This window comes from Macrobrachium nipponense, chromosome 18, assembly GCF_015104395.2.
Source record: "Macrobrachium nipponense isolate FS-2020 chromosome 18, ASM1510439v2, whole genome shotgun sequence".
NCBI classification, from domain to species: Eukaryota; Metazoa; Arthropoda; class Malacostraca; order Decapoda; family Palaemonidae; genus Macrobrachium; species Macrobrachium nipponense.
The window spans coordinates 29,825,820-29,843,053 of NC_087211.1; the positions used below are offsets into that span (position 1 = coordinate 29,825,820).

General features: G+C 41.9%; 1 protein-coding gene across 3 annotated transcripts in view; it reads right to left on the minus strand.

Annotated features, from left to right (window-relative positions):
• Positions 1-7,659: 7,659 nt before the first annotated feature.
• Positions 7,660-17,234, minus strand: part of LOC135196949 (adenylate cyclase CyaB-like) — a 152,780-nt gene continuing 143,205 nt past the window's right edge. For all 3 annotated transcript variants that reach the window (XM_064223797.1, XM_064223796.1, XM_064223798.1), the window contains one exon: positions 7,660-7,903. In XM_064223797.1, the coding sequence (XP_064079867.1) occupies positions 7,775-7,903 (129 nt within the window). In that variant the 3' untranslated portion in view covers positions 7,660-7,774. The remainder of the gene's footprint in view (positions 7,904-17,234) is intronic.

Consider the following 17,234-nt stretch of genomic DNA (forward strand, 5'->3'; position numbering starts at 1 on the left):
TAGATGAACATGGTAGGTAAAGACACACTGTTGAGTGAGATAGGTAGAAAGGAGAAACTGGATCTTCTACTTAAGATTAAGCAGAGTCGGGGGAAAGGAAATATGTTACCCCGCCGCGGACTGCTGAAAATTTCAGAGCTTCCAAGGACTTTAAGTAATGACGCTTAAATACTGTCGGCGATTCCATCCAGTATAACTTCTTTAAATCATCAAAATTCATGTGTTGGAAATAGTTAATTGAGGTGGCAACTGCCCTGACATCATGTGCTTTAGGGAAGGAATCAGGGTTGGCTTGCTTAATAAAGTACAGGATCTGTTGCCTGATACCTTTAATAGATAAAGTACCACCTTTTTCTCTCTTAAAGAGAGGACCCGACGAGGATGAGGATGTCCTGGACAGAAAGGCTCGTAAGGTCGATACTTGGACAAAGAGAAACATCTTGTGGAAGGGTACAACCTTCCACGGGTTCCACCTCATCAAAGGATCCTCATTCTTTGCTATAAAACTACGTTCCGGAGAAAGTAGAACTTCCCCTGTGGAAGAAATTCTATATGATTCGGATCTCTGGATAACGCCGACAGTTCTGAAATTCTAGCTCCTGAAGCCAGCTTAATAAAAATAGAGTTTTTTCTTAAGAGCATTATAAATGAACATGTCGTATTTTATCTGTTTCTGAAGCCAGCTTTAGAACATCATTTAAGAACCACGATACTGACGTAGGCCTCACTGAAGGTCTAAGTCTAGCACAAGCCTTGGGAATAGACGAGAAGTAAGAGTCTGTCAAGGTCTATGCTGAACCCGAGTTGAAAAATCTTTTTCAAGGCTGACTTGTTTGTCGTAATAGTGCTAGCTGCTAAGCCTTTTTCAAATAAAGATCTGAAAAAGGATATAGCTGAATTGATTGTCATGATTCTAATATCTGATTCTCTCAGGAAGGTTGCCAACTTTTTGACTGCAGCATCATACTGTCTCAAAGTTGAATCTCTTTTATCAGATTCCAAGAAAAGAATATTTCGAGGATCAATATTCGCATCTCTTTTAGCCGCAAACTTCATGAAGTCCATAAAGTTAGTGTTTTGAGAATTCCTGAGGAAGCGAACACAGTCTTCGGTTTGTACTGACTGGGAGAGCCTGGGATTGGGAATTCGAAGAGGACGAAGACCCAGTTCCAGAATCAAGGGGTACCAATTGCTCTTTTTCGGCCAGTCTGGGGCTACTAGAGCTACTTGACCCTTGAACGTCCTGAGTTTGTTCAGTACCTCAGGATAAGATTCACTGGAGGAAAGACATAAATCTTCTCCCAGTTGTTCCAATCTATTGGACAGGGCGTCCGTGGCATAGGCCAGAGGGTCCAGGTTGGGGGCCCACATAACATGGGAGTTTGTGTTTCGCTTCCCTTGAGATGCGAATAGATCCACTTGTAGACCTGGAACCCTCCGGAGAATCCCATTGGAACGAACTGTTGTCCAGTGACCATTCCGACTCCAGAGAACTGATCGGGATAGAGCATCTGCTATGACGTTTCTCACTCCAGCTATATGGGTGGAGGAGAGGTGCCAACTGAACTTGTCCGCCAGGGAAAAGATGGCTACCATGACCATGATTCAGATGTCGTGACTTGGAGCCTCCCCTGTTTACACAATGGACTACCACTGCGTCTGTCCAAAACTAGTTTTATGTGGGAGTTCTTTGGCGACGTTAACCTTTTTAGAGTCAAGAACACTGCCATTGCTTCTAGTACATTTATGTGAAGCTGGCGGTAACTGGGGTGACCAAGTTCCTTGAACCTTCTTGAACTGAGAATATCCTCCCCCAGCCGCTTAATGAAGCGTCCGTTGTGGATGGTAATCCCCGGAGGAGGAAACTGAAGGGGTACTGATATTGCAGGTTCGTTCTTTGAATTTTGCCCAAGGGCGTAGACGATTCCGTAGAATCTGTGGGACTGATGATAAACTTGTCCCTGGATCTGACATTTGCTCGTGAGCGCCAGATTCTGGTTAGGTCTTTCAGTTTGGCTTTCATCAAGATGTTTGTCACTGATGCAAATTGGAGTGAACCCAGGATTCTTTCCTGGCTTCTCCTTGAAGCAAGTTTGTGTCCTAGAAACTGCCTTTACTGACGTTCGCTATTTCTTTTCTCTTGGCTGATGGAATCGACAGAGTATGGGAGGTATAGATTCCATTGATGCCCACCACTGAAAGTTGGACTCCGGAGTGAGTCTTGATTTTGTCCTGTTTATCTTGAACCCTAGATACTCAGGAACTGGATTACTTTCAGTGTGGCTTTGCGACATTCCCTCGACTGTTGGAGCCCAAATCAACCAATCGTCGAGATACGCTACTACCATGATCCCCTGAGACTCAGTTGTTGGACGACCACTTCCGCCAACTTCGTGAACACCCTGGGTGCCACGTTCAGCACCGAAGGGAACTACCTTGAAGGAGAATGCTTGATCTCCTATCTTGAAGCCCAGATAAGGGCGAAAGTGTCTTGCAATAGGGATATGATAGTATGCGTCTGTAAGATCGATAGAGGTGGTGACGGCACCCACAGGGTGGAAGTAAGGTCCGCACCTGCGAGATGGTGATCATTTTGAACTTGTCGCAGCGAATGGCCAAGTTTAAACGGGATAAGTCTAAGATTACCCTTCTTTTTTGTGAGCCTTTCTTTGGAACGCTGAATAAGTGCCCTTGTTGAAATTTTAATCTGTTGACTCTCGCTATTGCTCCTTTCTGAAGGAGGTCCTCCGCATACTCCGTCAAATCTTTTGATGGAAGTTGAAGGAAAGGTCTGGGTGGAGGCGGTATTTGCAACCCAACTCCAAACCCAGGCCTTTTGACACAATACTTTGTGCCCATTTCTTTTGCTGAATCCCCACCGGTGCCGAAGAGAAAACAGCCTCCCTCCTACCTTCAGTTCTCATTGCTGCTGGTAACCTCCGCGCCTCCCCGGAAGTGTTTTCCCCTATTAAGGGACCTTCCTGATCCTTTCTGACGAAAGGATCCCTTACCTCTGCCTCCCCTACCCGAGCGGTCATACTGCTGAAGGCCTGGCCTTCGAACACTTTGGTTGAAGGCTGGGGAGACAGCGTAAGAGGTGGAAGGTTGAGGCTGGGGGGAAATCACGTAGATGGGCTGTGATTGAGCCTTGGAGGTAGAGGGTTGGGCCTCCTGCACCAACGGAACAGTCGAAACAGCTGGGCGAAGCGTTGTTGTTTCTCTGGTAGGCTGGAAACGTCTGGGTTTCCTCTGAGCCTTACCCCTTGCTGCCTGGTCTTGGCGTCTCTTTGCAGTGAGACCCCAACGATCCTTAAGGCTTTGGTTAAGCCTTGTCGCTTCCGCCTGGACCTCCTTTACCATTGCATCAGGGAAGAGGTCTGCTCCCCAGATGTTGGATGAAAGCAACTTATTCGGTTCATGACGAATAGTTGCTTCCTGGAGGACATGCTTCCGACAGTTAGTTCTGGCTGTGGCGAACTCAAACATGTCAGACTGAACCGTTTGTGTCAGTGACTTGGTGAGAAGCTTAAAGAGTGGCTCAGAACCGTAAGAAATGGTAGCCACTTCCGTCATGGCCATGGTGTTAATGGACCTGGCTAGCCTAGTCTTGGCCTCAAACTCAGCCTGAATGAGGCTGTCCGGAAGTCTAGGCAGCTTCTCAAACCTGATCCATAGCACAGTCTGGCTTGAGTTTTGCCCGCCGAAAAAGTGTTGGGCAGATCTTCCCCACAATTCTCCGAGTGAGGGAGGCAAAGGAGATTGTGGGGTCCTGCTTCCCCTTAGTCTGTGGTAAAACGACTCCCCCTTCTGGCCCGCTGGTAGTGACCGTAGCTATTTTGGTAAGGAAGGGAAGCGGAGTTCCCTCTTCCATTGTGAAAATGGTGAAGGGACTCTTAAAAGGTTGAATCTTCGTGTTTTGAACAATCCATGTCCTTTAAACACCTGAGCCATTCTCTTTGAGCCTGGTCACGTGAGTAGAGGACTGTCTCTTTAGGGACCTTGTCATCTCTAGTCATGGCTGCGTCAGTGAGTCTCTGGCGTAGCCAATGAACGTGGCTGTAGACCCTCCGGGTAGAACTCGAAGTCCTCAATCCTTCGAGTACCACACTCCGGAATTGAAATAAGCCCGTCCTGGAAGGGGGCGTATGATGCCACCCTCCAGGGGTTATTCATAGAGAACGGAGGCAGAGTCATGAGGCGGAAGCTGAGCTATACCTGTGCCGAAAGGTGGGGGTGAGTAGCTAGAGGAGCCTGGCTAAGTTCGGCGATGATGTTATCCTGGGAGGTGATCCTGTCGGGACAACCGGGAGAACATCTGCTCCATACTGTTTTTCAGAGAACCAACCAAATCCCCCATGTGTTGCAACAGACCAGCATTGGGATCCAAAGCCCGGAGCTGCTGCGGAGGTGGTTGGGTAACTCTGACAGGTACCAAAGGAGAGGAGAAACGGCTGACACCTCCGCCGGAGTATGTGGGTCCCTCTCTCCTTGGAAGACCTGCTCCTTGAGGATTTGGAGCCGGACCCAGAAGCTCTAGACCTCTCTGCTCCGGGGTTCGTAGCCGGAGACTTACGAGATGTTGACGCCGACGAAGTCTTTTTGGACGACGACGACGTCTTGCTTAGGTTTTTACAACTGTCTGTCCCTTGACCTTAGGTCTTACTGAAGCATCAGGAGAAGTATAAAGGAGCTCAGCTCCTGTAAAGCCTTGGAAGGAAGAGCTGGAGAGTTATCGCAGGAGTAGAATACCCAGTGGCGCCCAAGGGAAGCCCTTGGGCGTCCAACGTACCTACCTCGACCAACAGGTCGTCAACACCTACCATTGGCTCTATATTCAGATCAAGTGTCGCGACTTCCGACGAGATATCTTGGCCTGGTTCCTTTAACGAAGCGGCGAGCTGTTGCTGAATCGCCGCCATAGTCGGGGCTGCCTCTGCCGGGTCGACGTAACCCGTTGACTTGCCGCCGGGGAAGATTAGGACAGCCAACCTCTTCTCCAGAATGTAGGGCTGTCCCTTGGCGGCGTTCTTGCCGAAAACCGCCGACCCAAGCCCTCAGGGTTGCCAGGCGGTATCTCTAAACGGCGGGAGCCTGGAAGAGAGGGTATTCGTTAGTTTTAAGTTTAAACTTAAGATTAAAACTTAAGTAATAGGCTTAGTCTAAAAACATAGGGGATGCAAGATCCCATATAAAACAAGCTTAAGTTTAAAATAAGAGATTAAAATTAAACTTAAGAACTACAACCTTTGTAGGGATTTTGCGAACGGAGTTGGGAAATACTTACCCCGTCCAAGAGCTGGCTCACCAGATCGTAGCAAATGGTGCAGGTTTCGTGGAAACAGACTTGTAGATTCCCGTCGGCGGAGTCGCGCATGGAGCATGGGATCTGCAGACTTCATGCCCACAGGGGTCCTGGAGCATGGCATTGCATCCTGGATGCTCAACAATTGTGGTCTGTAAGTGAAAAGATCATGAGCATCGTAAAAGACATCACTTACAGGCTAGAAGGCTAAAAGAACTCCGCTGCATGCCGGAGCGCGAAAAATTTTTGGCATAACCCCTCCCTTACCGCCTGAATAGGCTAGAACCCCGAGAGGTCCCGGTGTGATAACGTAGGTAACGGAGGGATTTGGGCTTAAGGTAGCTTAAATTAAACTTACTATAGTTTAAATTAAATACTAAACACTTAAACCTAAAGCCCTAGAACGTAAACCGGAATAAATCCGGTTGCGGCGGCGGTGTTCGTGTCGCGATATCAGCGAGACGGGTGTTGGTTAGGAAAAAGACCAACTGTACGCCTGCAGTCCGCCCGCAAGGGTGAACTAGCACCTTTCCACGTGAATGCCGGAGCTCCGGTAAAATAAAGAGCACCAGTAAGCCGGGAAAGAGCGAGAGGGCGAAAACAGACTCGAGCTAACAATGGAGCGACGGAGTAATAATGACGGGGGGGAGAAGGCCAGTCCCCCCCCTTAGTCATCCGAGCGCGCCGTGAAGCAAGAGAACGGTCAGGTCCAGTCCTGGGTCTGTCCAGCCCCCCCCTACTCCCTCCGCCTAGGGAGAGAGGAGGCAGGCACGGGTATGTGGAGCGAGCGAGGACAGACCTAACCCCCCCCCGGCCCTATGGAAGAGCGGGAGGAGGGTAAGGTGACTGGACAGGCGCCTGGCTGCTCCGTGATCACATGGTGACCACGGAGCGGTAACATGCGAATACAATGAAACAACATAGCCTAGGTTAAAGCAACCAACTAATCAGTGAGCTGCTATACAGAAGCAACGACTGATGAGCGGAAGCAACTAAATGGTGGAGACCAATGAAATACGGAACCTAGGCTACGTAATATGCCAGAACGCCGTAGGCTAACCTAAAATTATAAAAAATAATCAAAATTTACGTAACGTAAAGTAAGAAAATAAATCAGTAGGAGAAAAAATCCAGGAGTGTACGACTAACCCGAAAGAAAGTCTACCACTCAAAGCTAGCCGGGGTCCGATACTAAGAGCTGTGGCTAGGGTCTGGATGGAAGATGCCTACGCAAGATAAGAAGACATGCATGCATGACATAAACCCAGTAGCTGGAACCCCTAACATAAAATAGATAACTAACAATAGAGCGTAAGGTAATAAGGGAAGGTTCTAGGTATGGAAGACCAAGAACGAACCCGCCACGAGGCAGAACCATGCTGCCATGCTTCCGACCAAGAGCCCGTATTTATACCTAAAAAACGGCAAATACTGACTCAAGGCCGGAAAAAACCCAATAGCAATAACAACTGATTACTTAACTTAGCTGCTGCGATGGCTGCCACTCCATATTATAAATCCAAGATAGGGGCACAAAAACACAGAGCAAAAAAGGGCACGTGTACGCGGTGCGCTAACTGAAAAGGATGGCCACCAGAGGCGCAGCATCGGCAGCATGGGATGGAGTAGTAGTAGTTGCTGCCCACTCTGTGGGTCGGCTCCCCTCTAGTGGGGATTTTGTAGTGGGAGATTTCTATTGGCAAGTGGATCGTGGTAGTGGTCTCACTCGCCATAGTGTTCATACCGACACCCTCTTGGAGGGTGAGCGAGTCAGTAGTACTGACCTTTTCTTTATTTTATTTATTTCTCTGGTATGTGTTAGTACATTTACCTTAGAAATAATGGATTAAAGATATTTCGCGCAGCGACACGAACTGAGCCCAGAAAATATTTCTCCAACCTTATTTGACCTGTAGAAAAAGTGGTGAAGTGAGGTAAAGCTATATTTTCATATTTTTTGTATATAGGATATACATCCTCTATTTGAGAGAGCATCCAATTATACTTAGCCAAAAAGTAATTGATAGTATAGGCCCATGGGATGGACGGGTTTGCTTTCACTAGGAACATAACCCCTCTTTTAAATTTTAAACACAGCTTGATTTAAGTTATCTGACTTTATCATCATTCATGGAGGAACTATTCCATGGAAAAAATAGGGACAAATCTACCAGAGTAGTTTCTTTGCAACATCCACTTAGTTTAGTTTAAGAGCTGTATTTTTTATTTATTCCCTTTGGTCTTCTCTTGTAGCTGTGCAACATCCTCCCCATTCTCCAATTGTTAGTACCACAATACTTATACTGCAATTACTGAGTTGAACAGCATAAAATAAAATTTAAAACCAAAATAACATAAAAATTTCTCATTTTAATAAAAATACACTGGGTGTCACAAAACCTTCATAGCCAAAGTTTTACTAGTATAAGACTAAATACAGTGCATAATGAACTAAAGACTACATACTTTAGTTCATTTCTTAAGAATCATGTCCATATACGCTTCTGAGCAAAGATCCTTTTCAGTTATTCCTAACTTCTGCTGAAGATCACGAGCAATCTTTTCCCCTTCTTCTAGAGTCTGGTCATCATTAAGAACAACCTGTAAATACACAAACATGATAGTAGTAAGGAAGCAAAATAACTGTAACAATTGTTGAGGCGGCACAACATAACAGATCTTGATTACATTTGCTTAATAACAGTCGTAATCTGTCAACAAGAACATTACCGTATACATCTTTTCTACAAATTAAAAGTAAATAAGCAATTTTTTGGTCTTGGTAATCAATTCTCAGGGGTACACATTTATGCCTGAGAAACATCTTTAGGTTACATGAGACCAGGATAGTTATGAAACACAAAGTGAGACAGAATTAGGTAAAACCTTACCCAAGGGATATTTCTAACTTCACAACACACATTTCCAGCAAACAAGTATTAAATCTTTTTACATTGATTTTTTTAATTTTGTTTATTCTTATTTTCACCTTTTTGGATCACATTTTTGGTCAAATTTTAATAACAGTAGTAATCTTTGACTGTCTGGATTAACAGAGCCAAGCAAGGGTCCATCGGACAATTGTAGATTAAAATAATCTACGAGCATCCAAAGTCAACTCCGTACCCATCCTCACCTACTCTTGTCAATACTGCAAAACTGTAAACTCTCAATATGATTATAAACAACAACCATCACACTTTAAACTTTAAATTTTATGCAAAAGGCGATTATTTAACTTTTCCCCCATTTGTAAAAGATATGCTGCATAAATAACTGAAAAAAAAATACAACTTTTTCTCTTTCTCTCTCACATAAATGACACAGTTTGTAGGTAAGTAGCCTACCAGTGTTTACTCACAGCCTACCATGGTTTTATCACCATTAATGTATTTTTATAAAATATATTTCTTATCAGTTGCTACCATGTTGTATTACCATACGCAAGATACAATAAGGGTAAATGTGTATGAACTACGTATTGACCTAGGCCTGGAGTTACATCACAGTATCCATTTGCATGAGTAAAATAGGGTTTTACAGCTGTATGTATTTAAGATAAAGATTATGGTAAAGAAATTGGTATTCTACTTACTGAACCCATTAATACTGTATTACTACCATGTTATATCATCATTGCAATATGTATAAAAATCTTATCATCCGCCATACGGTAATACCTCAATCTTACGCAAGGTTAGGTTCCAGACACCCTCAGGCAAGTCAAATTTTCCACATAAGTTTGGCACGGTCTCTAAAAATGCTAATATGTGCTTATTTCTAAGAGTTAAAACACTAAATATGACCCAAATCATGCTCCCCAAGTATTAAGCTAACTTTTAAATAAAATTAAAGGTACTGTAATTTTATTTAAAAGTTAGCTTCATACATTACCCTTAAAAAAAGAATTAAATGGTTGGTAAAAATATATGAGTGTGTGAAAATTACATACATACTATTTCTCTCTTCTTTCCCCCTTCCAACCGATCTATTTTCAGATGTCTTTTCAACCTCATTTACAAGAAATTCTTTTTTCTTTCTATTTGTCTTTGTTCTGAAATTCCTTTCCATGAACAAAAGTGATTTTGTTTGGATTAATACAACTCTTAGTTATGTGTCTATGTTTTAGAACGGTGCATTGACAGTTCTAGACGGTGAAGGTAAAATTTGATCAATCTAATAAAATTATCTATCGGAGAGAGAGAGAGTTGTCCTTACTTAAGAGTGAAATTATTTATGAATTATTACGGAGACAGAGAATTACGAGGATCCACTGACCTCCCAATCGCAACTCTCCTCCCACCGCATTAAATTGGCATACTTGACAGCTCTGGCTTGAGCTTCTCATCCAGTTAAACAAAAGACGAAGTGAAGATATTTTCATAAGAATTTTGTAATTACAGTTATATTGTTATTATTTAATCTTTTTAATCTAAAAATATTAATTAAGATATACATGTACCATAATCTCATTAAGAGAGAGAGAGAGAGAGAGAGAGAGAGAGAGAGAGAGTTACAAGGATTAGAATGTCTCAAAAGACTTATTAGTCCATCCGAGGAGACATCGCATGCTCACTTATCTCTAGGAGCAGGTTTTACTGTGATTCACATTGTCCAATGATTTTGTCTAGCTTTCTTTTTAACTTCCACACTGTTACTGTTTACAACTTCTGGTGGCAGTTTATTCCATGCCTCACATATCTTGTATGTGAAGTAGTTCCTGCAATGAGATGTGTTGTATCTCTTCAGTTATAGTTTCCATCCATTATTTCTTGTCTGGTTTGCGTATAACGTAAATATATTATCGTCTACTTTTTTTATGCCTTTCAGTATTTTGAATGTTTCTATTAGTTGTCCTCTTAATCATCGTGTTTCTAATCCATATATGTTCAGGCTCCCTAGTTGTCTTTGGTAACCTATTTGTCTGATATATGGAATTAACTTTGTGTGTTGCTTGTACCCCTTCTAATCTATTTATGTCCTTCTTAGTGTTGTTGACCAAAACTGTACTGCATATTCAAGATGAGGTCTCACTAGAGCTGCAGCACCGTTTCCTTATTTCTGTATTTGAACTGCCTCTTTATGTATCCCACTAGTTTCTGTGCCTTTTTTCAGCTTTTATGTACTATTTTGTGGATTTTAAGTCCTTGGTAATAATGACTCCAAGGTCCTCATCTTGTTCTGCACTATTTATGTCATTCCCAAGCAGCATGTAGTTGGCATGAGGGTTGTTTGTTCCTAGTTTGTAACACGGTTTATATGTAATAAATAGTATTTTTTAATATTACAATATCTGTAAATAAAAAACCCATGACCTGAGGTCATGGCATTAGGAGGGTCCTACGTGACCAATGCAGATCTAGATTACGCTATGCGCTGTCTGCAGTACCTGGTTTAGCTCTGTACATTGTTCATCATTTTATATTAATGATAACTTTGCACAACAACTTCCATGGGAAGTGGTTGACCTGTTAACCTACGCCGGAAACTTGTAACTTCGAGCCGGCGGACTACGTATGTTTTTATATGAATCGCTGAGATAGCTAATGTTCAGCTATCGACGTGATGCTTTAGAATGGCAGTTCCGTGCCAGCATTTAAAACATATCGGTCTCCGACCGATCTGCATCTCTTAGTATGGAGTTAACAGAATAAAGTTGTTATATCTGTTCAACTTATCTGTTTGAATCTTCTCCTTTAGTTAAGAAGACCCACTCTACTAAGATATCACAAGGAGATGGAAGGAACCAGAAATACTTACGAATGACAGTCGTAAGGAGAAACAAAAAAAAAAGTCTTTCGCAAAAGCGAAGAGACTTAGACTGGTGGCAGCGGCAGACGAAGAATAAAATTAACTAGACCATATCAGCCGACCGAAGATCTACAAGAACTAACTTCCACCTTCGAAATCAAAACTAAACAGAGGAAACGGAATCTTCAATCAACGCAAACATTTTATGAAGACGAAGATATGTCCTTCATCGAGAAGAATACAAGCATCAACATCGACGTTGAGTGACTGTTGTCACTTATCTTCGAGAATCAACACCGGACGAGAGGAGCATCGAACATCAACAGAAAGAAGAAAACAAACAAAGGAAACATCGCGCGATCACGAGCAAGGACGCAAAGAGTAGAGCAAGAGGAAGTAATGCAAGGACGGAGGCTGTGACGTCATCAATCTTGGACTTCTTCATGCATCGTGCGCCTGGGAGAAGACCGTGACGTCATCACGACTTCCGACGCGAGAGACGACAGGAACTGAGACGTCATCCCTGTCAACAATCCTTCACCATATAATCTGGAGCTAAGTACCATTTTATCTATTCAGGTTCTTTCCTCAGTGAAGTGTTGTTCATCCAGGCGTCGATCGTCCAGTATTCTGGGGTGGTAGTTTTGTTCGCCATCTTAATCTTCCTTCATTACAGAATCAATCTTCAACTACGAGTTTCTCGCCAGCAGATTATTTTTTTTTCTCTTCTCGTTGTTGCTAATCGTTTCTTGCAGGAATTCTCCGTATAATATTTTATCAATTATCAGTATTTTTTGTATCTTTTGGGGGATTTTTCCTATTATTATAAACACATTTATACAGTATATTGCATATGCGTTTACGTAGTAGTCGAGTGTACTCTTATAGATATTTTGATAGGATCGCAAGGAATAGAAGTGATAAGAAAAAAGTAAAAGTGAAAAATGGCAACTACTCCGGCTGGCAACCCCAATGTGGTGACTCTCGTGAGCGCGAGGTCAGCAATTGTCCCTTTTTCAAGGTCGGGTCAATGGGTTTCCTGCCTCAAAATGTTGAGGCATGGATCCTCATCTGTAGACGCTCATTAAATGCAAAAAAAGAAAACGCATCACAGACCCAGCAGTACAATTACAGGAGGCCAAAAGCTTCATAGACTTTGCTAAAGGAGACGCAAGTGCTTAACTAAGGGGTGTTTCTTTCCAAGAGGGCGCTTACATGGGACGAGTTCAAAATCAGGTTACGTGCCGTGTATGGGGGTGAAGAGGCTTTAGATGTAGTATTGGCATTGAGAAATATCCTTAACCAAGCCTCCATGACTCAGCTTAATGTTGTCGAGCGGGCGGGCGGCGGCGCTAATTGCCGACCGGCTCCAAAGAAATGAAATATCAAGTTAGTTTAAGTAACTAACCGGGGGTGGTTACGAGTGCCAAAATCAACGTGAAAGATTTATCCGTTTGATTTACTTACGAGTATCACTGCAATGTTGCTGAAGCGTTAGTGCGGAGTTTTGACAAAAAATTGCAGCCCAACAGTACGGAATTAGAAGTGTATAAACAAATCAAAAAACACATGTCTAAATGTACCGACCTAGATCCTTCGCTCATTCAAGTTTTACAAAAAATGAGAACAAGCCACAACAAGTAAACGTGGTACATAATAATCAAGTTGCAGGGGATGGTTTGTTATAACTGTAAACGACCAGGTCACTGATTTCAGACTGTCGGACGCGTTTTTGTTCAATACATAATAGTTCCACTCATTCATATAATCGTTGCTACTCGAGGAATCAACAGCAGAATGCTACAAACACGCAACCAGTTGCCAGTGCAAATAAAAAGAAGGGGTCCTCAGTACATAAAAACAAGAAACAAGCGAACGTAAATGCTACACAACAGCAGAAACAAAACAAACTCGTGCTTCAGGTACCTCTGTTCCTGGGTCGTCTAGCCAGAACTTGCAAGGGCAAGTGAATTTTCAAGGTGTAATAAACAAAGCAAATACCACTTAGTTCGCTCCAAGGGGGGAGAGGGCGATTGTGGGTCATCAATATCAACATCTTTTTGTATCAATAATCAGTTTAATCATTTATCAGATCATTGTGAGGCAATTGATTTTCCTATGAAACACACGGCCGAATCCAAAAAATCTGTGCAGTTCCCGTAGATTTGCAACAAATTCATGCAATTATTAGTCAAGACGAGTTGCGACCACCTTACATGCAGTAAATTTGGACATAATCATTCACTTTGTTCTTTGATTCTGGTATTCCACGTAATATCATGGATTTAAGGACTCATCATTTACTCTTTTCAAATTTCCCTATAGAGAAGTCCGGAATAAGACTCTCAGGCATAGGAATAATGAATTAAATGTGGTAGGAGTAACTCATGTACAGTACAAGGTCGGTAAGCGCACGTTTGCCGATACCTTTTATCGTTGTACAAAACATTAATATGTATCCCGCAGTAATTATCGGATACCCGTCTATGGGCACTCAAAATATTATCTTAGCACCTGCAAAACAGGCGTGTATATCAAAGGGAAATTCTATAAGTCTTCTAATACCCTAAAATCAGTTTTAGATAATAAAGAGACAGACAGAGTTGTCACTTACATTAAAGAACCAATCACCTGTCTCATGAACCAAGAAATAATACATGCAACCCAACAGAACTCTCGCTCGCCCGTAATATCAGCTTGCACGCAAACTCTCGAGCCTAACGTAACTTCGAACATATTAGTGCGTGTAAAGAGAACCTTGCCAGGATCTGAAACGTTAATCCTTTCCGAAACTCTGAAAAAACACACGGATTATCCGTCACAAGCAAGGCCATTTATACAGTCGGCTCACAACAACGTCACATCGAAGTCTGTAATCATTGAATACCACTTTAGTAATCCACAAAAATCAACATATCTTGGATGCAGAAGTTTATAAACATCGCATTCTTACCGTAGCTGAGATAAATCTACGCTCAATCAGTTGCGGATGAATCCCTTTTGCAATCTATAAAGAACAAAATCAATAAGGACATTCAAGAAGAAGAATTCAGCAGAAATTTTTGAATCTTTTAACTAAATATCATGATGTTTTTTCCACTACGGATGGAACCTTAGGAAAAACGGATGTCATCGAGCATCAAATAAGGCTCAAGGACAACAGAAAGTAATCTATGTACCTTCGTACCGACTTCCTATGAAATTTCAGAATGAGATAACAGAGGAAGTAGGTAAAATGCTAAAGGAAGGAGTCATTAGGAAATCAAACAGCCCTTATAATTTTCCGTTAATAGTAGTACCGAAAAAAGATCGAACTTGGCGGATATGCATCGATTTTCGTCGTTTAAATGAAGAAACAATCCCTGACAGATTCCCAGTACCATGTACTGATGATATCCTATCTCTACTAGGTCAGAACAAATATTTCACCAGCTTAGACCTACTAAGGGATTTCATCAGATTCCGTTGGAACAAGAGATATCCATACACTGCCTTCAGCACAGCCAGGGGACATTATGAATTTTTGCGTATCCTTTTGGTTTACGTTGTGCTCCCATAAACTTTTACTCGTATGATAAACATTGTGTTTGGAGACTTTGTTAGGAGATATCCTACATGCCTACATGGACGACCTAGTAATCTTTTCCGAACACATTGGAGAACATTTACGTAAATTAGAGTTAGTGCTACAAGACTAAGGCAGCATAATTTAAGGGTAAAGATAAGTTAAGTGTGAATTTTTTAAAACAGAACTAGTCTATTTCTATTTAGGTTTCACGGTTTCTAGTGAAGGTCTTAAAGTAGTCCATGATAAGGTATCGCTATCCGTAACTTTCCGATACCTACTAACGTCAAGGGAATACAGCAATTTTTAGGATGTAGCGAATACTACAGGAGGTTTATTAGAAACTATCCATAATAGCCGCTCCCCTAACCGATCTTATAAAAAGGGTGTAGATTTCATATGGTCTGAAATTCATCAACAGGCGTTCGATAATTGAAGGATGAACTGTGTAGTTCTCCTATCTTGAAATTTCCTGACTTCGGTAAGGAATTCTTCATAGCAACAGACGCCTCAGACCTAGGAGTAGGTGGGGTATTGCTTCAAACTATGATAAACAGTTTTTCCCTATAGCTTTTTATTCACGTAAACTGAGACCTTCCGAAAGTAAATATGCAGTAATAGACAAGGAAGGGCTCGCTATTGTTAATTCACTCGTGCATTTAAATTCATAATATACGGTTATCCCGTCAAGGTTTCTCACTGATCATAAGCCCCTAACCGACTTCTTTAGGCTTTAGTCACAGCCCTAAGCGAACTCGGTGGCACATGATCATCCAGGACTTTGGCGCGAGGATCGGGTATTTACCTGGGAAAGCAAATATCATTGCTGACGCATTATCACGCAAACCCCTCATCTTGTACCGAGCCATTAGCTGAATTAATAGATATCTCAACCTCCACGCCCATTGTTAAAACTATATCTGAACAGGAAGATCTGGCTGGAGTGCTGAACTATTACAGACAGAACAAAGAAAAGATCCGCAAATAGAAAAAATCGTCATTGCGTTAAATGGAAATCCGAAGGAAAAGGAATACATAAAGTATAAGCAGCAGAATTATATCATCAAGGATAATATCCTGTGTAAGATCCGTGACGAGGAAAACCCGCAACACACCACAGTTGAATAACAACCAGGTGGTGGTACCTATCTCACTCATACCCACTGTCTTAAAATGGTTGCATAAAAATACCACTGCATGGACAACCCGGGTTATTCCTTAATGTCACAGAAAGCCAAATCCTTATTTTATTGGCATACGATGCTTACAGATATAAAAAAAGCACATAGCAAATTGTCGCACTTGTCAAGAATACAAAGGGCACACGAAGACACCTGTCAGCCTAGGGAGGGCTTACCCCGTGCCAAATCAACCCCCTTGAAGAAAGAGTACATTTAGATTTATTAACAGGATTTTACGAGTCAGACAGAGGAAATAAGCACCTCCTAGTAATCATAGATGCTTTGACTCGATATACAGAACTTATAGCGCTTAAAACAAAAACCGCGGGTCGAGTGCGCTAGAAAGTTTTACGAGTGCTACATTTGTAAACATGGAATTCGACACACCATTATATCAGACTTGGGCGGGGAGTTCAATAATCATTTCCTTAACTCCTGTGCGAATTCCTTTGTATAAAGAAAATCAATACCATGATCTATCACCCAGAGTCTAATGGGCTAGTGGAAAGGGCAAATCGTAAGGTTTTAAACTTTTATAAGGGTCACCTTAGGGGGGGCAGACCCCAACTGGGACATTGCCATACCTGCGGTACTAAGCACACTTAATCACTCGTATCATGTGTCTATTAAAATGACACCGCACGAGGCACTGTACAGTATCCCGGCTAGAACACCTTTCCACATACTAACGCCTACAACTAATTTATCAAATCCTCTAAAGGATGTTATGGATGCAAGCATAAGTCGATATAATATACTTCGTAAGAATCTAGAAGAAGCACAAATAATAATGAAAAAAATCATGATAAAATAGCTAAGCCAACTAGAACATATGCCGTGGGCGATCAGGTATACATACAAGTATACGTACGTAAAGGTTTAAATTATAAACTGACACCTAAGTTTGAAGGTCCCGTTTAACATTTTAGAAAATTTAACGGCCAATAGATTTAGGTTCAAAATGTATCCAAACCAACCCACTGATGTGAGAATAGTTCCATTGGCACATATCAGAATCTAAGAAAGGTAGATGGAGTGAGGGAAAAAATGGTTGTATTTATGAACTTGTATAATAATTTATATATATATCTATTAATCATATTTGTATGTAAACCTATTCTTTTACGCGGAGTTATTACATATGTTTTACTCATTGCAGGTTTCAAAAATGAATCTGTTATTGTTGGGAGTGATATTGTGTATTCAGACATCTTTGTTGTATGGAAAGAGCGCTAGGACGAAAGAAATAGAATTTAATCATGGCTCGATTATCGAGAGAACAGACGATGTATTCATCGTGTCAAGTAATTAGTCATAGAAGTGGATATTTCACGCTATGATTTTTTGCCTGAAGATGACGTCCTTAACTTAAAGAATGACCTGATGAGGTTTGCTGTTTCGCTTAAGAAATGCACTAACGTAATTTTCATGCTAA